The 18,849-nt window shown below is 45.7% G+C and overlaps 2 protein-coding genes across 7 annotated transcripts in view; one reads left to right on the forward strand and one right to left on the reverse strand.

Annotated features, from left to right (window-relative positions):
- The window catches only part of DEK (DEK proto-oncogene), a 28,802-nt gene extending 24,389 nt beyond the window's left edge, over positions 1–4,413 (forward strand). For 2 of the 3 annotated variants that reach the window (XM_011228369.3, XM_002921959.4), the window contains exons 9-10: positions 2,405–2,473; positions 2,927–4,413. In XM_011228369.3, coding sequence (XP_011226671.1) covers positions 2,405–2,473; positions 2,927–2,938 — 81 coding nt within the window. In that variant the 3' untranslated portion in view covers positions 2,939–4,413. Of the gene's footprint in view, positions 1–376; positions 2,385–2,404; positions 2,474–2,926 lie in introns of those variants that run through there. The other variant, XM_034660277.1, reaches the window with a different exon arrangement.
- A 393-nt stretch (positions 4,414–4,806) lies between these two features.
- The window catches only part of KDM1B (lysine demethylase 1B), a 59,376-nt gene continuing 45,333 nt past the window's right edge, over positions 4,807–18,849 (reverse strand). For all 4 annotated transcript variants that reach the window (XM_034660275.1, XM_034660274.1, XM_034660276.1 and 1 more), the window contains 7 exons: positions 17,490–17,621; positions 16,905–16,979; positions 14,456–14,572; positions 13,592–13,717; positions 12,623–12,745; positions 10,936–11,088; positions 4,807–6,636 (listed from right to left, as the gene is read on the reverse strand). In XM_034660275.1, coding sequence (XP_034516166.1) covers positions 6,553–6,636; positions 10,936–11,088; positions 12,623–12,745; positions 13,592–13,717; positions 14,456–14,572; positions 16,905–16,979; positions 17,490–17,621 — 810 coding nt within the window. In that variant the 3' untranslated portion in view covers positions 4,807–6,552. The remainder of the gene's footprint in view (positions 6,637–10,935; positions 11,089–12,622; positions 12,746–13,591; positions 13,718–14,455; positions 14,573–16,904; positions 16,980–17,489; positions 17,622–18,849) is intronic.

Consider the following 18,849-nt stretch of genomic DNA (forward strand, 5'->3'; position numbering starts at 1 on the left):
ATTGTAGAGAAGTGCTATCAAAGCCAAGACAGAGGAGACAGTTTCCAGAAGGGGAAGGGCAGGGCCAGTTAAGAAAAGGTCATGCCCTTCCATGAGACAGTGGGCGAGGGCTGTGGAAAACAGCTCAAGGGGGTGGGGGGGAATAGAAATGCCCTGTAAACTTGAAAACACACTTTCCGTACTGAAAGGTAAAAGTGGAAATATTTTTGCTTATTAGCTTGACAAAATCTTTATAAAGATTAGCAGTTTTCATGCTTGCCAAGGGTATAGGGAGATGTACTCATGCTTAAAGTTGTAACAACTTTGGAGAACAATTAAGTATTATCTTAAAATTTTAATCGCAAAATGCCCTTTAACCTAGCAATTCCATTTCTAGGTCTCTATGCTAAAGACATAGTCACGTCTGCACAACATGATCACAATAATGTTCAGCATGTCCGTTAATATCGAAAAATCAGAACCTAACTGGCCATCGATAGGGAAATGTTTAAACTGGTACGTTTGTACTTTTGGAATTTTATGTAGCAGTTCAAAAGAACATGGAAGAACCTTCCAGGTATTGTCAACTTTTTAAAACATATAGAATAACCCCTTCTATGTAAATACAGAAAAACAATAATGACATTGGTACATTTATGTGTTTGTGTAAAAACTCGTTTTTAAAGGTCTGGAAGAATACACAGCGAACTGATAACTGATTTTCTCTGGGGGGAGGGACAAGGGCAGAGTGGAGAGAGACGAGTTCTGTGCCTTCAACTTTTATAAATACACTTACGTAATTTTTTAAGGAGATATTAACAACATGGAGAGGTCAGGTGAGAAGGACTTGAGGGGGTATTTTGGACTCAGGAAGTAGGAGATAATCATTCACGTAATAAGAGCAATTTCGAGGATGGTAAATGCAAGGATTATTTACCCTTGGATTGAGAATGAATGGTGATGAAAGTAAATCAAAAGCTTGTGTTTTAAGCAGCTTGCTTTAGAAGGGAAATAGTAGCTAAATGGAGGGGGGGAATACAAGCTGATAAAAGTTTTTAAGCAGGTTGGGGAAAGAAAGCACATGCATGTTAGTTAGGCTTGGAGACAGTGCTGGGACGGCAGGGGAGAGTTACGGAAAGGGTCCGTGCAGAGGTAAGGACATGAGGAATATTGATGGATCCAGATTGAATAAGGTGGAGGGGGGAAGAGGTATGTCAGAAAGTTGAAGGAATGCGTAATAGTGGCTTCTTGGCCCAAGAGCACAAGGGAGAGAGGGATGAAGATGCCATTGACAGGAGTGAAGGAGGACCTGGTGAGATACTTGGAGGGATTGCTGGTGAGACTCTGGCATTGGATACCATGAACTTGAAATGGGACCAGTCTTTTAGTCTTTAATTTTTTAAAAAGATTTTATTGATTTATTTGAGAGAGAGGACGAGCGAGGTGAGGGGCAAAGGGAGAAGTGGGGAGCCTGACTTGGGGTTCCTGAGCTGCCTGAGCTGAAGGCAGACGCTTAATCGACTGAGCCACCAGGCATCCCAGGACCAGTCCTTTAAAAGTTGTATAGAAAAGCTGGTAGTTAGACCAGTTCAGGGTTAGAGTTTTGCAGAGAAAGAACAAGGGCGAACAACTGGAGTGATGTGAATGACTGCTTCTATTCGTAGGAACTGGCAGACTGCAGCCTGTGGGCCAAATCTATCTTCCCATCTGTTTTTGTAAATAGTTTAATGTGACAACAACCACATCCATTCATTCCAGCGTTGTCTGTGGCAGCTATCACACGACAATGGCGTGGTTGAGTGCTTGTGACAGAAACTGTGCTCCTGGAAAAGCTGAAACCATTTACTGTCTGGCCCTGTACTGAAGCAGCTTGCTTACCTTCACTGCACCTCAGGAGTGAAGCCTGCGGGTGCGGATGAAGTCAGCCCAGGAGTCATCGTGAAGTCAGGCAGCGGGGAGCGAGTTGACAAAAGAGACGGACTCCTGAGACCACCCAGATCCCGGACATGTCACTTAGGGGAGGGGATGGAGTGGTGGAGCGGAGGCTGAAGTCACCAGAGTTCACGTTGGGGAGCCTCAGTAGTGTTGGAGGACCTAACAAAGCAGCGTAAGGAAGTCTCTAGGAAACATTTGACAGATAACCTGCCAGTGTAAAGAGCTTAGTCCCCTTACCTAAGATCTCTGTGTAGGTGTTTGCCTCGCCCGCGTCTGTTACCTCAGCTGATATTCCCAGTAGCGTATACAACAGTGAGAATGTTCGCGCGCTAGTTTATCGTCTGCTCAGTGCAGTTGTCTGGTGAGCGAGAACAGTTTGCGCACACGTGCAGCTGTTTGTATGTGGCATCCATTTCTTCTTTATCCAAAGGTATAAAGAATAGCACTGGATTTCTAAAACTACTTTTAACCTTTTTCATTTTCACTATAGGTATATGAAAATTATCCTGCTTATGATTTAACTGAAAGAAAAGATTTCATAAAAACAACTGTTAAAGAGGTAAATATATCTACCTTTTGATCAATTTTGGTCATTCTGAACATCTAAGACAAAGGAGTGATGTATATCAAATACTGCATTTTTTTCAAAATATTCATTTCACTAAATATATCACATTTGACCCTCAAATTTTCTCAGAATAGATGGGGAAAATATTTTCTCTTTCCCATTGTAAAGCTTAAAAATACAGTCGGAACAGTAGTGACGGAACCGACCTCAGGCTCGCCCTGTACGTGGGCAGCCAGGCGCGTCACAGACGCTCACAACCACTTGAGCATAACTGTTGTCCACCAGAGGCAGACGACCAGAAGTAGCCCAAGTTTGATATGGGTCCCAACAGATTTCCCAAGGTCACAGTGGTGTAAAACAGAAGTTTAAGAAGGGGGGCAGGGTATGATTTTTGTGTTCCTAATGTATTTTGGGTATAGGAAAATGTTGTTTCTCTCATTGCAGCTGATTTCTTGAGGCAGAGGAGACAGATGACTTGTCCCGTGGATGTAAAGATCTGATTTATACCATTATACCAGCAAAGAGAATGTATTTCCTTTTCTAAATCCCTGCAAGCGTTGTGTTGGTAGAACTTATTGCTGATCTTTTTATCTTGAGTATTAAGTAAATTTGAGTTTGTTGTTTTAAATTGCATTTCTATGCAGTTTTTAGTTTAAATTTTGCATGGCAGTAACTGTTCCTTGCTTTTATAGTTGTATTTTGTACATTTTGGATTTCTTGATAGGAGATCGTAGATTCTCGAACTGTTGTAGTTTTAAGCGCGCTTAGTATTCGCTTGTTTCAGATATACTTTTAATCAAGTAGAACAAGCTATTACTGACGTTTATACACGCAGAGACTGTGGCAGTATTTACTACCTGAAATATTTTGGATACACACCTGTCAGTGGCAGTGTGTTCATATTAAAAATACAGGCTTCAGCTATTGAGATTGAAAATTTTCTGCTGCATGTGTATATATGTCAAATTGTCAGCATGACAAAAGTGACAGATGTTATTTTTGTATTTTTAAAAACAAATTTGTTGTATATAAAGTTTTTTTATTTCTTTTGTGCAGATCAATTTTTAAACTCCTCTAAGTAGGTATCTTTACAGTTATAAACTATGAAATGTCAGTGTTCGGCCAGATGGTATGACGGAGCAGTGAAAGTCAAAATTCAGTGGAGAAAACACTGAAGGAACAGATCGTTCTCTGCTTTGCCTCAGAAGAAGTGTCATCAATTTGTAGTTTGAGTGTTAACTCTGCAAGTGTCTGTAGATACATTTTATATTAAGGATCAACCAAATCAGTACATCAGAACTTCAAAATTTGGGGACAGGGTGGGATTAAAAGTACAAGCACATTTGGCTTATAATAAATGAAGTGATTTTTATTAACTGCTTTTGCCCATATAAAATGCTGATATTTACAGGAGACCGGGCCACCTTTATAATTATGATAAACATACCGAGTATAATGCTAGAAGTTAATGTGCAGGCAATAGTGAGTATCTCTGACAAAGTATTTCTCAAAAGTGATAAAAGACTTATTTTTAACCTTAAAGAAGTTTATTTGTGGAATCACGGCTTTTGGGTTTTAAATTTTGGCCAATCAGGATTCTAGGTGATCAATGTACAGACCACTCCTGAATGAGACTGTCTTATCTTTTAAATTGTCTTAATCAGTTTATTGAATCTCTGAATTTTAAAATAAAACAGTGTTACTTACTTATGAGAGAATTAGGCCTTTGATAAACCAATGAGTGTTTAAAAATCCATCCGTGGAAATACATAAAAATGGTATGTGTTGATTGTTGGGTATTTTAACAGGTTTGACTTGTTTCTGGATAAATACAAATAAATGGAGTACACAACTAAATGAGACCTTAGAATTGGCCTTTGATTTTAAATAATTTGTTCTTATCAACCTTGTCAATAAAAATAATAAATCCATGCTCTTGTCTCTTGTTTTAATGTCTTAAATTCCTGTAGCATTTCCCCCCTCTAGCTGAGGATTTCAGAACAGGGGTTTTTAGGTGGAGTTAGCCCCACAACCCATTTAATTTGGAGTGCTGTTCAGTGATAATGGACCACATTTACATTGAGCATGTGCACTATGGAGAGGTCACGAAGGAAAAGTGGGAAGTGATTTCAAAAGGTAGGTGATTATGGTTAACAATTGTTTATTTTATGATCACTCACTTGAAAGGGGGTAAGCAGAGTAAGACCTAGGAGCTAAAAAACAGTCTACAAAAGGTTTGGAGGAGAGGGGATGGAGGGGGTACGTGCAGGTTCGTGGGGAAGGCATGGCTAATACAAGTGCGTTCATCACTACAGTGCACAGTGTATTTGAAAAACAAGTCTAGTTTTTATTAAGCAGTTTTATACAACCAGCTGTTCACAATCTGCAGTTAAAACACTGTATTCACTGCTATTCAATTATAAAATCTTGAAACGTGAAAAAACAAACTCAAGAAGAAAAGAAAAGTACCATGGTTCCTTAATGAACAAAAAGTCAAATGATGTCACTTGAGACAGGAAATTTTTTACATACACATTTACCGTACTTCAGCTAACTAGGTTTTTCCTTAGTTTGCTTGTAGCACAGTACCAAGTTTAAGTGCCCAGAGACTAAACAATTGTGAGCCATTTCAAACTTAAAATATTTTGTATTTATCACTAAACACATGCTACTCTTTAAACATTTTAATACATAGCATTTTAAAGCAGAATACTTCCCAATCATCAGATAATCTAAATAACTAACTAACTTTGAAACCAATTTACGGCTGTTTTGTATCATACTTTGATGGGGAGGGATGTGTCTGAATTCTGTTAAGTTTGCATAAAATACTTTTTCTACTTACAAGCTGACTTTAAATTTTAAAAATACCTAATATTTTGCAAAGTGTCTTTAAAGTCATTTTGAATCCCTTTTTGAAGCAGACTAATATAACTGAAAGAACTGTTCAGACTTTTTAAAACAAAAGCACTTAAGTTACCATTCACTTTTCTAACTTCTTGGCAAGATAAGCATCCTGAAGACCCTGAAACCAGTGTTTATTTTAGTTGAATTATTCTATCATGAGTGAAAAAAGGAAGAACTGAGTATCTGCCATGTTCTCAGGCTTTTAAGATATGGCTTTAAATGTGTAATATTTACCAGGATATCACGTTTTTCTGCAGTTTTCCAGTGGACCTGCCTATGGAATACTGAAAACATAATGCTGTAAAAAATACTCCTAGAGTTTGAGTCTGTTACTTTAAAAAGAGGCAGTAGAGGGAGTTTTTTATTAAAGTATTCTGACAAGAAAGATCTTTTTGCTAGTGGTTGCCAAAATTAAGGCTAAAGTGTGCCATCCACCCTAACTTGGCTCTTAGAAAAACAGCCATATTCTAAATGGTCTAAAGTATGAAGACTATACTATCTCTACCCCATTCTAAATGATAGAATACCTATGCTGTTTAAGGAATTGAAAATTTTGCTATTTTGCCAATGAGTGCACAAATCTAAAATGTATCACAAAAGATACCTGAATTTAAATTTCTTTTGAATAACACAAAGGAAAGAAATATGTACAATACAAAACAGGCTAGAAGTTTCATTTACTTTTAACTGAAGAGTTTGTGTTGTATCCGAAATGGAAAGATTTCTATCTAAATTTTAAGTAAAAGCTCAATATTGGAGCTATATAAAAGTCTTAAGGCTCATTGGCAAAGATACCTATAAACTGTCGCAGAAGAAAAATACATGGCTTTGTCTGGTTTTTTAATAATTGCTGCTTGGTTTCTCAATGTTTGAAAACTGATGAGCCCAACAAAATGTCAGATTTAAAGGGAGTCTCCAACCATGGAAGAAAGCCTATCCAAAATCTTAATTTAAGGTTCTATTCTGCTTTATTCTGAAATACAGAAGACATAGCCCTAATCAACCTGTGGAAAATGCAGTTAAAATATAAGTGCTTCAAAAGGATTCTTGGGGCTAATGCTCTCAGAGGTTTTTTGTTTGGTTTTATGAAAGTGAGGTTTAACATGTGTTTCAAACTTTACCATCTGGGGCACAGAAGAAAGCTGGGTCCAGACAAATTCTATTCAAAATGCTGCGATCTTGCTTGCTTCTCGAACACCACTCAAGTATGCCCCTGTAACAGTTTGTGGAAAATGCCTGTTTGTTGCCTGTAAGAAATAATTGCATAATTTGAGGTCATGTGTATGGAATTCAGATGATAATCAACAGATAATACAAGCTTATACTTTTCTCTGATCCTCGAAGATTGATGGCACTTCTTTGTGCTATGAGTACTACTCCCCCATCACTGCTCCTGTACTTCTCTGGTGATCCCACTATCCTTCACCAGATCATTCTACAACTTTCTCTGTAGTCCTGTGAACTACTGTGTACCAATCCTTAGGATATCACCTCTATATACCATGTACTGGAACTAAGAATAATGAATAAGACACAGTCCCTGCACCCTTGTCAGACAAGCAACCTTGCTGTTCGAATCAGCAACGACGGAGGCACAGAACACGAACCAATCCATCCACAGTTAGAATTTCGCTAGATGGCTGGAACAGAAGGACAGAGCCGAGTTAAGAGGAAGGGGAAAGAAAGGTGAGGACTGGCAATGGGAGAAGCCCACTTTCCAGGAGGGTGTAGCTGGAACAGAACCAGCAAACCAGGACAGGAAAAGCAGCAAGCCGATCTGCGCCTTCGGGGGCGGGAGCAATGATGTAGCTGTGGGAAAGCCACTGTGTGCGGTGAGCAGACCTCAGAAGATGGGGAAGGATATGAACAGGAAGCTCCGTGGGAACTAAGCTAGGTGCCATGTCATCTAGGTTGACGGCTGGGATGGAAGGAAAACGTCCAGGGCCAAAGACTTCAATAAATGGAGGTATGATCGGGATGTAATGTTACAAGTACTAGTAGAGGGAGAAGGGGGCAGAAACCTCAGAAATGGGTTTAAAAAACACTTTTACTGTGAAGTAGCAACTGTATCTCATGAGCCTAACAGAGCCTCTCCTGGAAGCACTGACAGCAGCTGCCTGGCAAGCCGTCATGCCGTTCCCAGAGCTGGCTCTCTGCAGGCCAAGGACGCATCTAAGATAGCTGGTTTTTAAAGGACGTTCTTTTGCAATCCTCCAAAAATCAGGAAAAGATAACACCAACTCCATTTTTGATGACACTAGAAGATGTGTGAGTCCTAAGCTAACATACACAGTATGAAAACAGATGAAAGAGTGCTGAGAATTCACCTTACTCTGCTACGTTGGTGGGGGGGGGATCAAAAGCAACCAATTCACACCCCAGAGCGCCACTGGAGGCATCAGGAACCACAGAGCAGAAGGCTGAGTGTGAGTGAAAACAGGGCTGAAGGCTACGAAGAGCAATCTGGTCCCTCACCAGGTTCCCCGCTCCCACCACCACAACCCACCTGGAGCTCTGACGCAGAGGCAAGGGTGAGGCACCAAACAACATGGGGATTAAGTCAAGTCTTCATAACTAAGAACAAGACTTCCGGCTCCCAGGATGTCAGGAGCTGCCACCAAGCGCAGAGAAACTATACGTTCCCAGAGGAAAGAGCTATAGATAGACTGATGTTTGGGGATCCAACCACCCGCTGGCAAGCTTGCGGGAGCTCTCTGTAGGCTTTTATAAAAACGCCTCACTCGAATCTGAGCAGACAGTCAAGGATGGAGTATGTGGACACGGAGGAGGCACAGGCTAAAGGAAACAAACCAGGAACTCTGAGGAGTCATGAAGCAAGAGAGGGTGTTACCAAAAGAATAATCCAAGGACAAGCACGTGCTCATAAAAGAGCCAAAATTTCAAAAGTCAACTCAAGGGTGGGAAGATGAAATTTCCCCCATCTCAACAACAGGATATGAAGACAGAGATGAGTAACAGCAAAGAAAAGGAAATTAGATAATCAATTCAAGAGTTTCAATATATGTAACAAAAGATCTAGAAATAAGAGGAAAAAATGTGGGGAGAAAACCATCGGAAGTGAGAAAAAAACCAAGGACTGAAGGATGGGACTGTCTAGATTGTAAGCAAGCAAAAACAGACACAGAGAAAGTAAGTGATCAAAACAGCAAAACATTTCTCAACAGAAATAAACCAAGAAAGCAGGCAGGCCACTTCATACCCATTATGATGGCCATTATCAAAAAACGCCAAAAAATCGCAGGGCACCTGAGTGGCTCAGACAGTTGAGTGTCCAGCTCTTGATTTTGGCACAGGTCATGATCTCAGGGTCATGAGATCAAACTGCACGTCGGGTTCCCCTACTCAACACAGAGTCTGCTTGAGATTCTCTCTCCCTCTGCCTCTGCCCCTCCCCAACCACGCACACTCTCTCTCTCAAATAATAAATCAACCTTAAAAAAATCTCAAGTATTGGAACCTTTGTGACTGTTGGTCGGAGTGTAAAAGGATGCCGCTGCTGTGGGAAACAGTGTAGTGGTTCTTCAAAGAACTAGGCACAGAATTAATACATGATCCAGCAAGGCCTCTTCTGGGTATATACCCCAAAGAACCCAAAGCAGGTTCTTGCAGACAGATGGACATCCATATTCACGGCAGCATTACTCACAATAGCCAGAAGGCAGAAGCAACTCAAGCATTCAGGACACGAATGCATACATGAAATGAGATCTGTAGGGCACCCGGGGGACTCAGTCAACAAGCGTCTGCCTTTGACTCAGGTCATGATCTCAGGGTCCTGGGATTGAGCCCCATGTCAGGCTCCTGCTCAGTGGGGAGTCTGCTTCTCCCTCTCCCCGCTCATGCTCTCTAGTAAATAAAATATTTTTTAAAAAAGAAATGATCTATATACACATGAAATATATTTAGTCCTCAAAAGGAAGGATATTCTGACACATGCCACAATGCAAATAAACCTTAAGGACATTCTGCTGAGTGAAATAAGCCAGTCAGGAAAGGACAAACACTGTAGGCTTCCACCGAGAGGATGAGACACCCAGAACAAATTCATAGAGACAAAGTAGACAAGTGGTAGCCAGGGGCTGGGAGAGGGGGAAGGGGGAGTGCTGTTTCATGGGGACCGAGTTTCCGGTTCCGCAGGATGAAGTAGTTCTGGAAATAGGTGCTGGTGATGGGGGCACAGCAGCGTCTGTGTATTTGATGCCACTGAACTGTACATCTAAAAACAGTCACGATGGTAAAAGCTTCCTTCTAGATGGAAACGGACCAGTCGTTCATGGCGTCTGGAAACTCTGCCTGTGGCTACAAGGGTGCTGCAGGGGTGACCGAGAGGCCCCTAACATTCTGTGCGACGCTCATGCAGTCGTGAAGTAACGAGACTCTTCAGTATTAGAAACAATTACGGAAAAATAATTTTAGATCATTTGCCAAAACAGCAGTCCTTCTACTTCCTACAATTTGACTTATCAGACCCTCCCGTAAAGAAACTGGATCCCAAAGATGACGGTGGGGAGTTTGTGAAGTCTGTCCGTATTCAAGCGGATCAGGGAAGCCCAGGGTGTAGGAACGGGGGGGGGGGGGGGGNTCTCTCTGGCTGTCTCTATCTCTGTCAAATAAATAAATAAAATCTTTAAAAAAAAAAAATAGTTAAGATGGTAAATTGCATGTCATGCGTAATTTACCACAATTTAAAAAACAAACGTTAAAAGAAAGGAAAGAGGCATCTAGAAAATGAAAGCGCCAACCGCGGAGAGCGGCAAGCAGGGGCCCCAGAGGTGAACAGTGCAGACCAGAGCGCCGACCAGAGGACGCCAGGAAGGGGGGTTTCCACAAGCGGAGCGAACCCGCCGGCTCGCAGGGCTGCCGCGGGGCGGGGTCTGAGGGGAGGGGCCGACGGCCCGAGCTCAGGCGCACCGGGGCCACGTGACCGGGAGAAGGCGCCTAGGCAGGAGTCGTGCGCGCCCGGCTCTGCGGGAAGCCGCATCCGGGCGCACGAGGCCGCTCCCAGGGTGAATCACTGCACGGCGACCTTCCGCCCGACGGGAGGTCAGCGCACAGTGGCTCCCTTGTCAGGTCACGAGCCAACAACAGAAATGTCCGCACGCAGGAAGCAAATTCCTGAAGAAACGACAGGAAGGGTTAAAAATGGCTGTCCTGGGAACGGGAGGAGGGTGTGGAGGGACATCTGCTGTTCCGTGTCCTGACATTTTTTTTTTTTTTAAGATTTATTCCTGAGAGAGAGAGAGAGGAGGGAGAGAGCACGAGAGCGAGCAGGGGAGAGGGAAAGACCGAAGCCGACTCCGTCCCTGCAGGGAGCCCAACGCGGGGCTCCATCTCAGGACCCCGAGCTCATACCCTGAGCCGAAACCGAGTACGACGATTAACCGACTGCGCGGCCCGGGCACCCCCGGTGTCCTCACACGTTTGACCCGATCTGCCTTTCGCTCCGCAACCCTGGACGTACAGCCCTTCCGTGAAAAGAACGTAAGCCAAACAAGAGCGGCCGGGCTCAGGCTGCGGACACGCACCTCGCCCGCGAAGAAGACCGTGCCCTGTATCTCCTCGGCAATGATGTCGTAGGCCTCTCCGCTGCCGCCCGTCTTCACAAAGCTGTACGCCATCTGGATCCAGGGGTCCGTGCTCCACCGAGTGACGAAATACTTGGTGGGATCCGGGACTTCCTGTGTCACGCAGAAGGAACCGTGAACCGCGATCGGGGGGGGGGGGGGGCGGGGGAAAAAAAAAAAAAAAGGCGTCCTCCATGTCCTGCCCAAACTCTGCAACCTCCCCCGGCATCTCACGTCTACACCTTACCCGGCCAGAGGCGCGCGCCCCCCACCCAGCCGGCCGTGGCCAGCGCCTGAGACTTGGGGCGCCCCCTTGCCCACGCCTGGCATGCGCTGTGACGGTGCAAGAGGAGCACGCGGGCCAGGGCGGGAGGGAAGGGAGCAGCCCTGGGACGGGCTGGGATTCTCAACAGCCTTCTCCGCAGATCAGCCCCAGGACGGCATGTTTCTCATTCACGAAGTTTCACGTTAATTCCCTGCCTCTGACAAGCACCAGCATGAAAAACAGTTCTACGGAAAAAATCTGCTAAGTTCCAAATAACTAGCGTGAAAACAAGTTTTGGGGCAAAAACCCCAAGCGAGTGACAACTGTGAGATGTAATCACATCATGTAAAATAAGCAACAGCCTCCCCCCACCCCCCCCAGGGGCCTTTCTCTATAATTTACGTAACTTTTGAGTTTTTTCAGTTCTTTCTACTCCCACTGCTTTACGTGAAGCTATTAGCCACGCCATTTACAGATCTCTGGAGAGCGTGAGGTTTGGTAAACTGGTGAATCTGACGTACCCTGAGCTCCTCGGAGCAAAGACAGAGAAGAGACGGGCCAAGTCTATGGGGTAGGAGAAAATGCCGGACAATATCCCTCCGAAAGGAAAGTTGTCAAAGCTTGCTGGGGTTTGGGTTAAAACGCGGAGCCTTTTCCGTCCCTGGGAAAGCAAGGGGGTATGGTGCCCTCTGCGGCCAGCACAGACACTAAAATCGGAACCACACGGGGAGGACCAGCATGGCCTCCGTGCAAGGAGCACGTGCAAATCCGTGATGCGGTCCACACTTCACGCAGTTCCCCTGCGGACAGGCACCCGCTGTGGATTAGCGCAAAAAGGGGGGGCGTGCATGATGTGAGCAGAAAAGGAAGACAAAGGTGTGGAAGGCCATTCGGAATATTGCTATAGGCTCATCTGTGTCCCCCTAAAATTGCTAGCTTGAAGCCCTTAACCCCCAAGGGCCGCGCACGAGGTGATCATGTTACAGTGAGGTCTCTGGGGTGGCCTTTAAGCCAGGATGCCTGGTGTGCTTGTGAGAGGAGGAGAGGACACAGACAAGCACAGAGGGGAGCCCGGGTGAGGTCCCAGGGGGAAGGCGGCCATCTGCAGGCCAAGGAGGGCGGCCTCCGAAGACACCAGACCTGCCCGCACCTGTCTTGGACTTCCGGCCGCCAGCATGGTGAGAAAATCCATGTCCATGGTTCAACCCCCCCACCCCCACCCCTGGGCGGTGGTGTGTGTTACAGCAGCCCGTGTGGACGGGTCCGGTATACGGGGGGAGGCCGGCCGGCCATGGGAAGAAGGAACGGCGTAGCCCGGGCCCGGCCCCAAAGACAGCTGGCTGAGGGCCACACGTGGCCGCGGAGCGCGCGCCATTCTCTGACCTGCTCCTTGAACAGCTCCCGCAGGACAGCCATGCACTGCTGTAGCACCTGCTTGTCATCCAGGGTCCGGATGGACGCCACCGCCTCCCCGGCCACCACCGACATCAGCACGCTGTGCTGCTTCTGCAGATGCGGAAGGAAGGCATGGGCGGTTCACTCTCAGCTTTCAGCACGGAGGCCCCTAACTGCACGGCTCCGGGCTCCAAATCGGGAAGGGCTTCGTGCTCCCCAGCCTCTGACTTTGTCCGGTCCCTGCCCCTCCTCCATCCCCAGCTCGGTTCCCTGACGACACTCATTGTACATCTATACATTTGGTTGTTGGCGGCTGAGAAGCTCAGGAGGAAGGGTAAATATCAAATTCAGGGTTGCTCTTGGCTTTTCCCTTATAAGAACTTGTTCCAGAAGGAACAGAAGATGGAGAAGGGACATCTGCACATAAACTAAGGGAAAAAATCTTCCTCAATCGGTAAAGAAATTTTTGCCCACGGCTCCCAAGTGAAACCTCTGAAGAGGAAGTTTCTTGGAAGGAAGTAGAAGGAACAACAAGGGTGACTCTTTTGCAGGACATCAGTAGGACGTTTCAAGTCCCAGGCATGCCCCTTCCCCGCCCGCCTCCACACGATCACACACCTGCCAACACCGAGCTGCCCCATCTGGGCCAAGCACACCCCGCCCTTCGGTGCTCACAGGAGGACCCCGCGTTCCGGTACCGCTCAGTACTGTGCTGCGCTGACTCCCCGAGAGGACTCCCCACCAGTCCAAAATACTAATGCATTTCCCGGGGAGCAACGTCAGCACTTGAGGAAAACACGGTGGACACCGGGGCTCCTGTAGGAAACGTCCCATCCAAGTATCCCCAGGCACATCAACATAGACCTGGTGCGTCCACCCTGTCCATCGGTCCCTGAGCGTGACCCAGTTCTAAACTGCAGCAAGGGAATTCAGACCACATGTCACCAGCGACTTTACCTGGGGATCCATGTCATAGAACACAGCAAAAAGCCCCCGCTTGCTGGCGCTAGGAGGTACGTGACCGAAAAAGTCAGCCCCTTGAACTTTACCGTCCCAAAATCGATAAGGAAATTGCAAGGCAATCTGGAAAGTGAGCAAGAGAAAGATAGTTAGGAGTTTCTGGAATCAGAGGGACGGCAATCTCTAAGAAGCAACCTGCAGTTCTTAACTAAAGAGCTATGCACAAAAACACAAGCCTAAATGCTCCCTTTCCACATGCCTGTCTCGTTTGTTCTCTTGTGAGCATCTGGCTTTTTGTGCCCTGCAGTCCTGCACTCCCACCGATGATGGTGGGACCCACCGACAACCATCAGGCTGATCCGAAAATGCAAGGCATCCCTGAGACCTGGTCTTTAAGCGAATGTCCCTAAGATAAATTCTAGCCACCCCAGGGCTGCCAGGATCCCCTGCAGCACTGGCACGTTCTGCTAGAGAAGATTTTAAAGGCAGAGGAAGTGAAACTCTCTCCTCACTGGAACCAATTAATGGAGGGTAGGCATAGAAAGCAGCCAAGGAGAAGGAAAACAAACAAACAAACAAAAAAGACCCTACCTTATTTACATATTTATATGCCAAGTTGAAATTCTGAAATAACAAGATTCATTTTCCTAAAGTCAAAATTCAGACCCCAGCCAGCTCTCCTCCTCTCGTTTTGATAATATCCTTTTGTATTCTTCATGAATTATTATTCAAATGAAGAGAAAATCTTCAAATTTTATTTGGCTTAAAGCATTATCCACTACTTCCCAATACCAGAAGTTAAGGAACTCCGGTCATCTGACTTTAATCTCCTTAGTTCTGAGGCTTGAGTAATGCAGTCACCTTTTCAATGATGCCCGCGCCTAAGCTGTTGATAGCCTTCATCTTCTTGTCTGACAGCGGTGGGTTAAAGTGAATGGCACCCCTCTGCAGTAAGGCCAGTGGAACAGTGACTAATACCTGTGAGAAAAATGAATAATGAACACACAAAAGCAACTGAACCTAACACCACAGCTATTCAGTGGGTTCATTTCCAGGAAAATCTCAACACCCAAGGGACATTCCTCTCTATTGCCAATCATGAGACTGTCAACGTCCCATGTTATATTGGGAAGAATAAGGGCTGTCATGTACCATTGGGCAGGTTGTTCACTGCACAAGGGTGCCTGGCTGAGCCAAAGTAGCATCCACATGGAAGAACTCACAGAAAGGTCTTGATGGTTTAGAAGAATCCTGGGTAAAAACAGTCAATAGATCCCAATCCTGAAAAGCAGTACTATAAGAGGAAATGGCCCTAAATATGGAGTCAGGAGAACTACATTTGTGTATCATTACCGACACTTTCTAATGTGCGGCTAATACCTGGCCTACTGAACTCAAAGAATTGACATAATGCTTAGAACAAAAACTCTTACAATACACATCAATAGATTTCATAAATGGTAAAGCATATCGAAAACAGTAGAGTGTTAGAATCACAAGGAGCCACAAAAAAAATTTTTTTAAGGAGGAAACAATTTATTGCAGGGTCTCCAATGGCTCACAAAATCATTTAGGAGAGCTGAAGTAACAGGTGCGAACAGAGCCTTCAAGAATGACTCTCCAAGTTCCATCACAAAACCCGGCCATCAAAGAGCTGCTGTCTCTCCATACAATCGGGAAATTTCTAGCTCCAGAACCATGTTACCACAACCACAGCCAGAAGCCATCACTCCTTGTGCCCGCTGAGTAGGGAGCCCAGGGAGGAACTCGACCCCGGGACCCTGGGATCATGACCTGAGCCGAAGGCAGACTCTCAACCGACTGAGCCACCCAGGCGCCCCAGATCTAGATATTTTCTTAACGACAAAAAAGATTTCAAAAGCACATGAGCAAAGGTAAACAAACAGGGGAAAGAGGTAAACACCCGCTGGCCAGGGACTCACACCAGATCTCGGTGCAAGCAGCCTAGAGACTGCACTAGAGTTTGTCAGATGTCTGTCGGTGTACCAGGATGGGTGGTGATCTTTCACTTATAACTCGGTTTGGAAACTTCCAATTCAAACTGTGGGATGTGTGCAGACTACCATAAAAATAAAAAGACTTCCTTTAAACGTTTCAGAGCGGACTTTGAAACAACAGCTCTGCCCTAATAGAGCCGGAGAGCCGGATCCAAAGAAAGAAAGGCAAGGTGCCTGGTTAGGGCCAGGCAGAGGGTGACCCGGCAGAGGCTGCTGTGAGGCAGAGACACAAAATCCCAGAGGGTGAGCCATCAGCTGACTTGCAATTTGAAAAAGAGGAATTAAAATTTTTACCACTAGGAGGAGCCTTAGATATTAGCCTGCTTCTCACTCTGGGGCTCACGGATAAGGACACTGTTGCTGGCCTGGCCGCAAGCTGAACTCACCTGGGGAAGCATTACAAACATGACCAGCCCGATTCACTGAGAATCTCTGCGGGGTGGGGTTCTGCAGTCTTTCTTTGTAAGCCCGCCCCATGGCTCATACACTAGACCCCGTGTCTTCATGTGACCTGTGATCCTTTACTTCTGGGGGAGTGTCAGGGTCTGTGGAGTACTTGTAGGTAACTGGAAAGTGTGGAACACAGCTAATCTAGGAACCAGTGTTGGTCTCTCAGTTACACATTTTGTCCTCATTTCAGACATAAATAAATTGAAATAAATTTACAGGGCTTATTAATCCTCCTCTGCCCCAGGGAAGTACCTTTGCTCTCCAACACCATAGAAATCTCCGTGTGATGTCACATAGTATAGCACCCTCCACTGTCCACCTAGTGAAGCTGTTTACGAAAAATTCCAGTTTCAAAATGAAAATACAGAGGTGTCTTGAATGAAAAAATGATTCCATGTCAAAACAAACAAACTAAAAAAAACCACCACCGCCAACTTGGAAAGTACCAAATTAAACAAAATTAACTTTTTTTGGTAATGCACAACTTCTCAGAGCCTTTAACACAGTTATATTTAACCCAAAAAGTAGACTGCAGTATACAATACTTTTCAAACTTATTTGGCTGAAGGATTTCTTTTCTTACTCAACTTTCAGGACCGATGTACCACAGAACCCACTTTCAGAAACACTTTTAGGAATTTCGTCTACCACGAAATCTATACAGTGTTCGAGAAAGGATATCAGATCTGCAGATCCACACATGACTGAGTGCAGGTAGGTAACTCTTCAGGACTCAGACAAGGCTCCAGGCAGGTTGCCAAAGGCAAACTTCTTGGTGGAAAACACGGTTTTCCCAGACCCCCCAGACCCCGGGCAGCACCTAGTGAAATTCTAGTACCTACCTTTTGTGCTGTACACCCTGTCCCATCCGTAATGGTAACCTGCACTTCATCCCCGGAGTAATCGATGCTCTGCACCTGCTCAAGAAGAACAATCATGAAAACCACGGGGGACGGAGCCACACGATCCAGGATCCTCTCCAAGTTTATCGTGTGAGTTTCTATCTCCAAGACTCCAAAGAACCATTTTCTGGCATTCAGAGATCTAAACATTTACAGCTTCCTTCAGGGAACTATCACCCCATCGTTAAGATTTATAAACACTTTGTCAGAATATGGAAGATCTTTATAATCGTCTAAAGTGAAACATAACACGAATTGCAGCCTCTGTGATTAGAGTAATGCACAATACAAACGTGCAGGGACAAAGATGCGAAGGGAAAATTTTAGAGTGAACATAAATGTGCTCTGTCAAGGGGGGTCATGAGACTCCCGCCCACATGAGTAACCAAGATGAATCTGTGCCACTGTTGCTCCAAACAGCGGGGCTACCTAATGAGCAAGGTCACGGCAAGCGCCCCAAACTCTGTATCCTCCAAACACAAGGCCAAAGCAGAGCCGCCCTTCCCCGCCGCTGTCCGTACTCACTGGAGACTCGAGCCGAATGTCTAGGCCTTCTGCCAGTTTTTCAATGATGACGGAGTAGCCAGGCGTTAGCAGAGTGTGGTCACCAGCGAACTGGGCGAAGAATTCGTTGTGGTCCCAGGAGCGAGCAGACACCTGGGAAATGATCATGTGCAGGAAAGCTTATTATTTTTTTTAAGTAAACTCTACCCCTCATGTGGGGCTTGAACTCACGACCCCAAGGTTGAGAGCGTCATGCTCTACCCACTGAGCCAGCCAGGCACTCCAGGAAAGCTTATTTTAGAACAAAAGGTAGACATGATTTGGACACGGGTACCAGCCCTTGACAGAAACACAAGGCATACTGTGTTTCAACAATCCTGGAAAAGGAGAATTCTCACACGACTAATGAATCATAGAACATTATATTGAAAACTGATGGTGCAGGGCACCTGGGTGGCTCAGTGGGTTAAGCGTCTGCCTTTCGCTCAAGTCAAGATTGGTGGGGGGGGGGGAATCCTTGCTTAGCAGGGAGCCTGCTTCTCCCAATCCCGCTGTCCCTCCCCGGTTGTGCGTGCACGCACTTTCTCTTGCTCTCAAATAAATAAATCTTAAAAAAAAAAAAACAAACGATGTACTAGATGTTGGCTAACTGAATTTTTTTTTTTTTAAAAGGAGAATTCTATCAGTAAAACTGCATTTGAACAACCCAACATGCCAACTATTTGTCTTCCACGTGGCACCTCTATAGAGGCTGAAACCCCACATGATTTCGGGAAACAGTGTCACTCCAACGGCAATGAAGAATCGAATGAAAATGGAGAGGTCCAGATTTGGACGATAAGTCGGGGTCAACCGTGGAGCCTCAATTAAAAATATAGAAGATCTGAGTATCAAAACCACAGTGGTTACAGGAGTGAGGCAAGTTTAAATTTATTTTAGCCAGATACACAGACCGCTCAACTGCAAGGCTCCTCTATTTTGGTCTCTGGAGAGTAGTGTTCTCAGACCACGCAGAGCTCCACAGACAGGGCTGCCGGGCCTCCTCCAGGGAGCAGGGAGCACAGGGGAAGGAGGGCGGCGAGCGCACACGGCTCTGGCCCTCCTGCACTGGCTTTATGCACATTCTCGGAAGGAAGGTTACAAAACGCACAGTCTAAACCACGGTGGGGTGACTAAGCTCAGAAGTCATGGTTTTTGAACTTCCCAACAGCAGAACCAGCATTTCCTGTTAACCCAAACCAGTCCGGGTTCAGTGGTGAGACCCGGCACGCAGCCACACCGAAACAGCGCTCGCCCCTGCACGCCTGCCCGCCGAGCCACCACACCTGCTGGAGGCTGCACGCCGGCCCCGCCGAGCCGCCGCACCTTGCTGGAGGCCGCT

This window comes from Ailuropoda melanoleuca, chromosome 5, assembly GCF_002007445.2.
Source record: "Ailuropoda melanoleuca isolate Jingjing chromosome 5, ASM200744v2, whole genome shotgun sequence".
Lineage (NCBI taxonomy): Eukaryota > Metazoa > Chordata > Mammalia > Carnivora > Ursidae > Ailuropoda > Ailuropoda melanoleuca.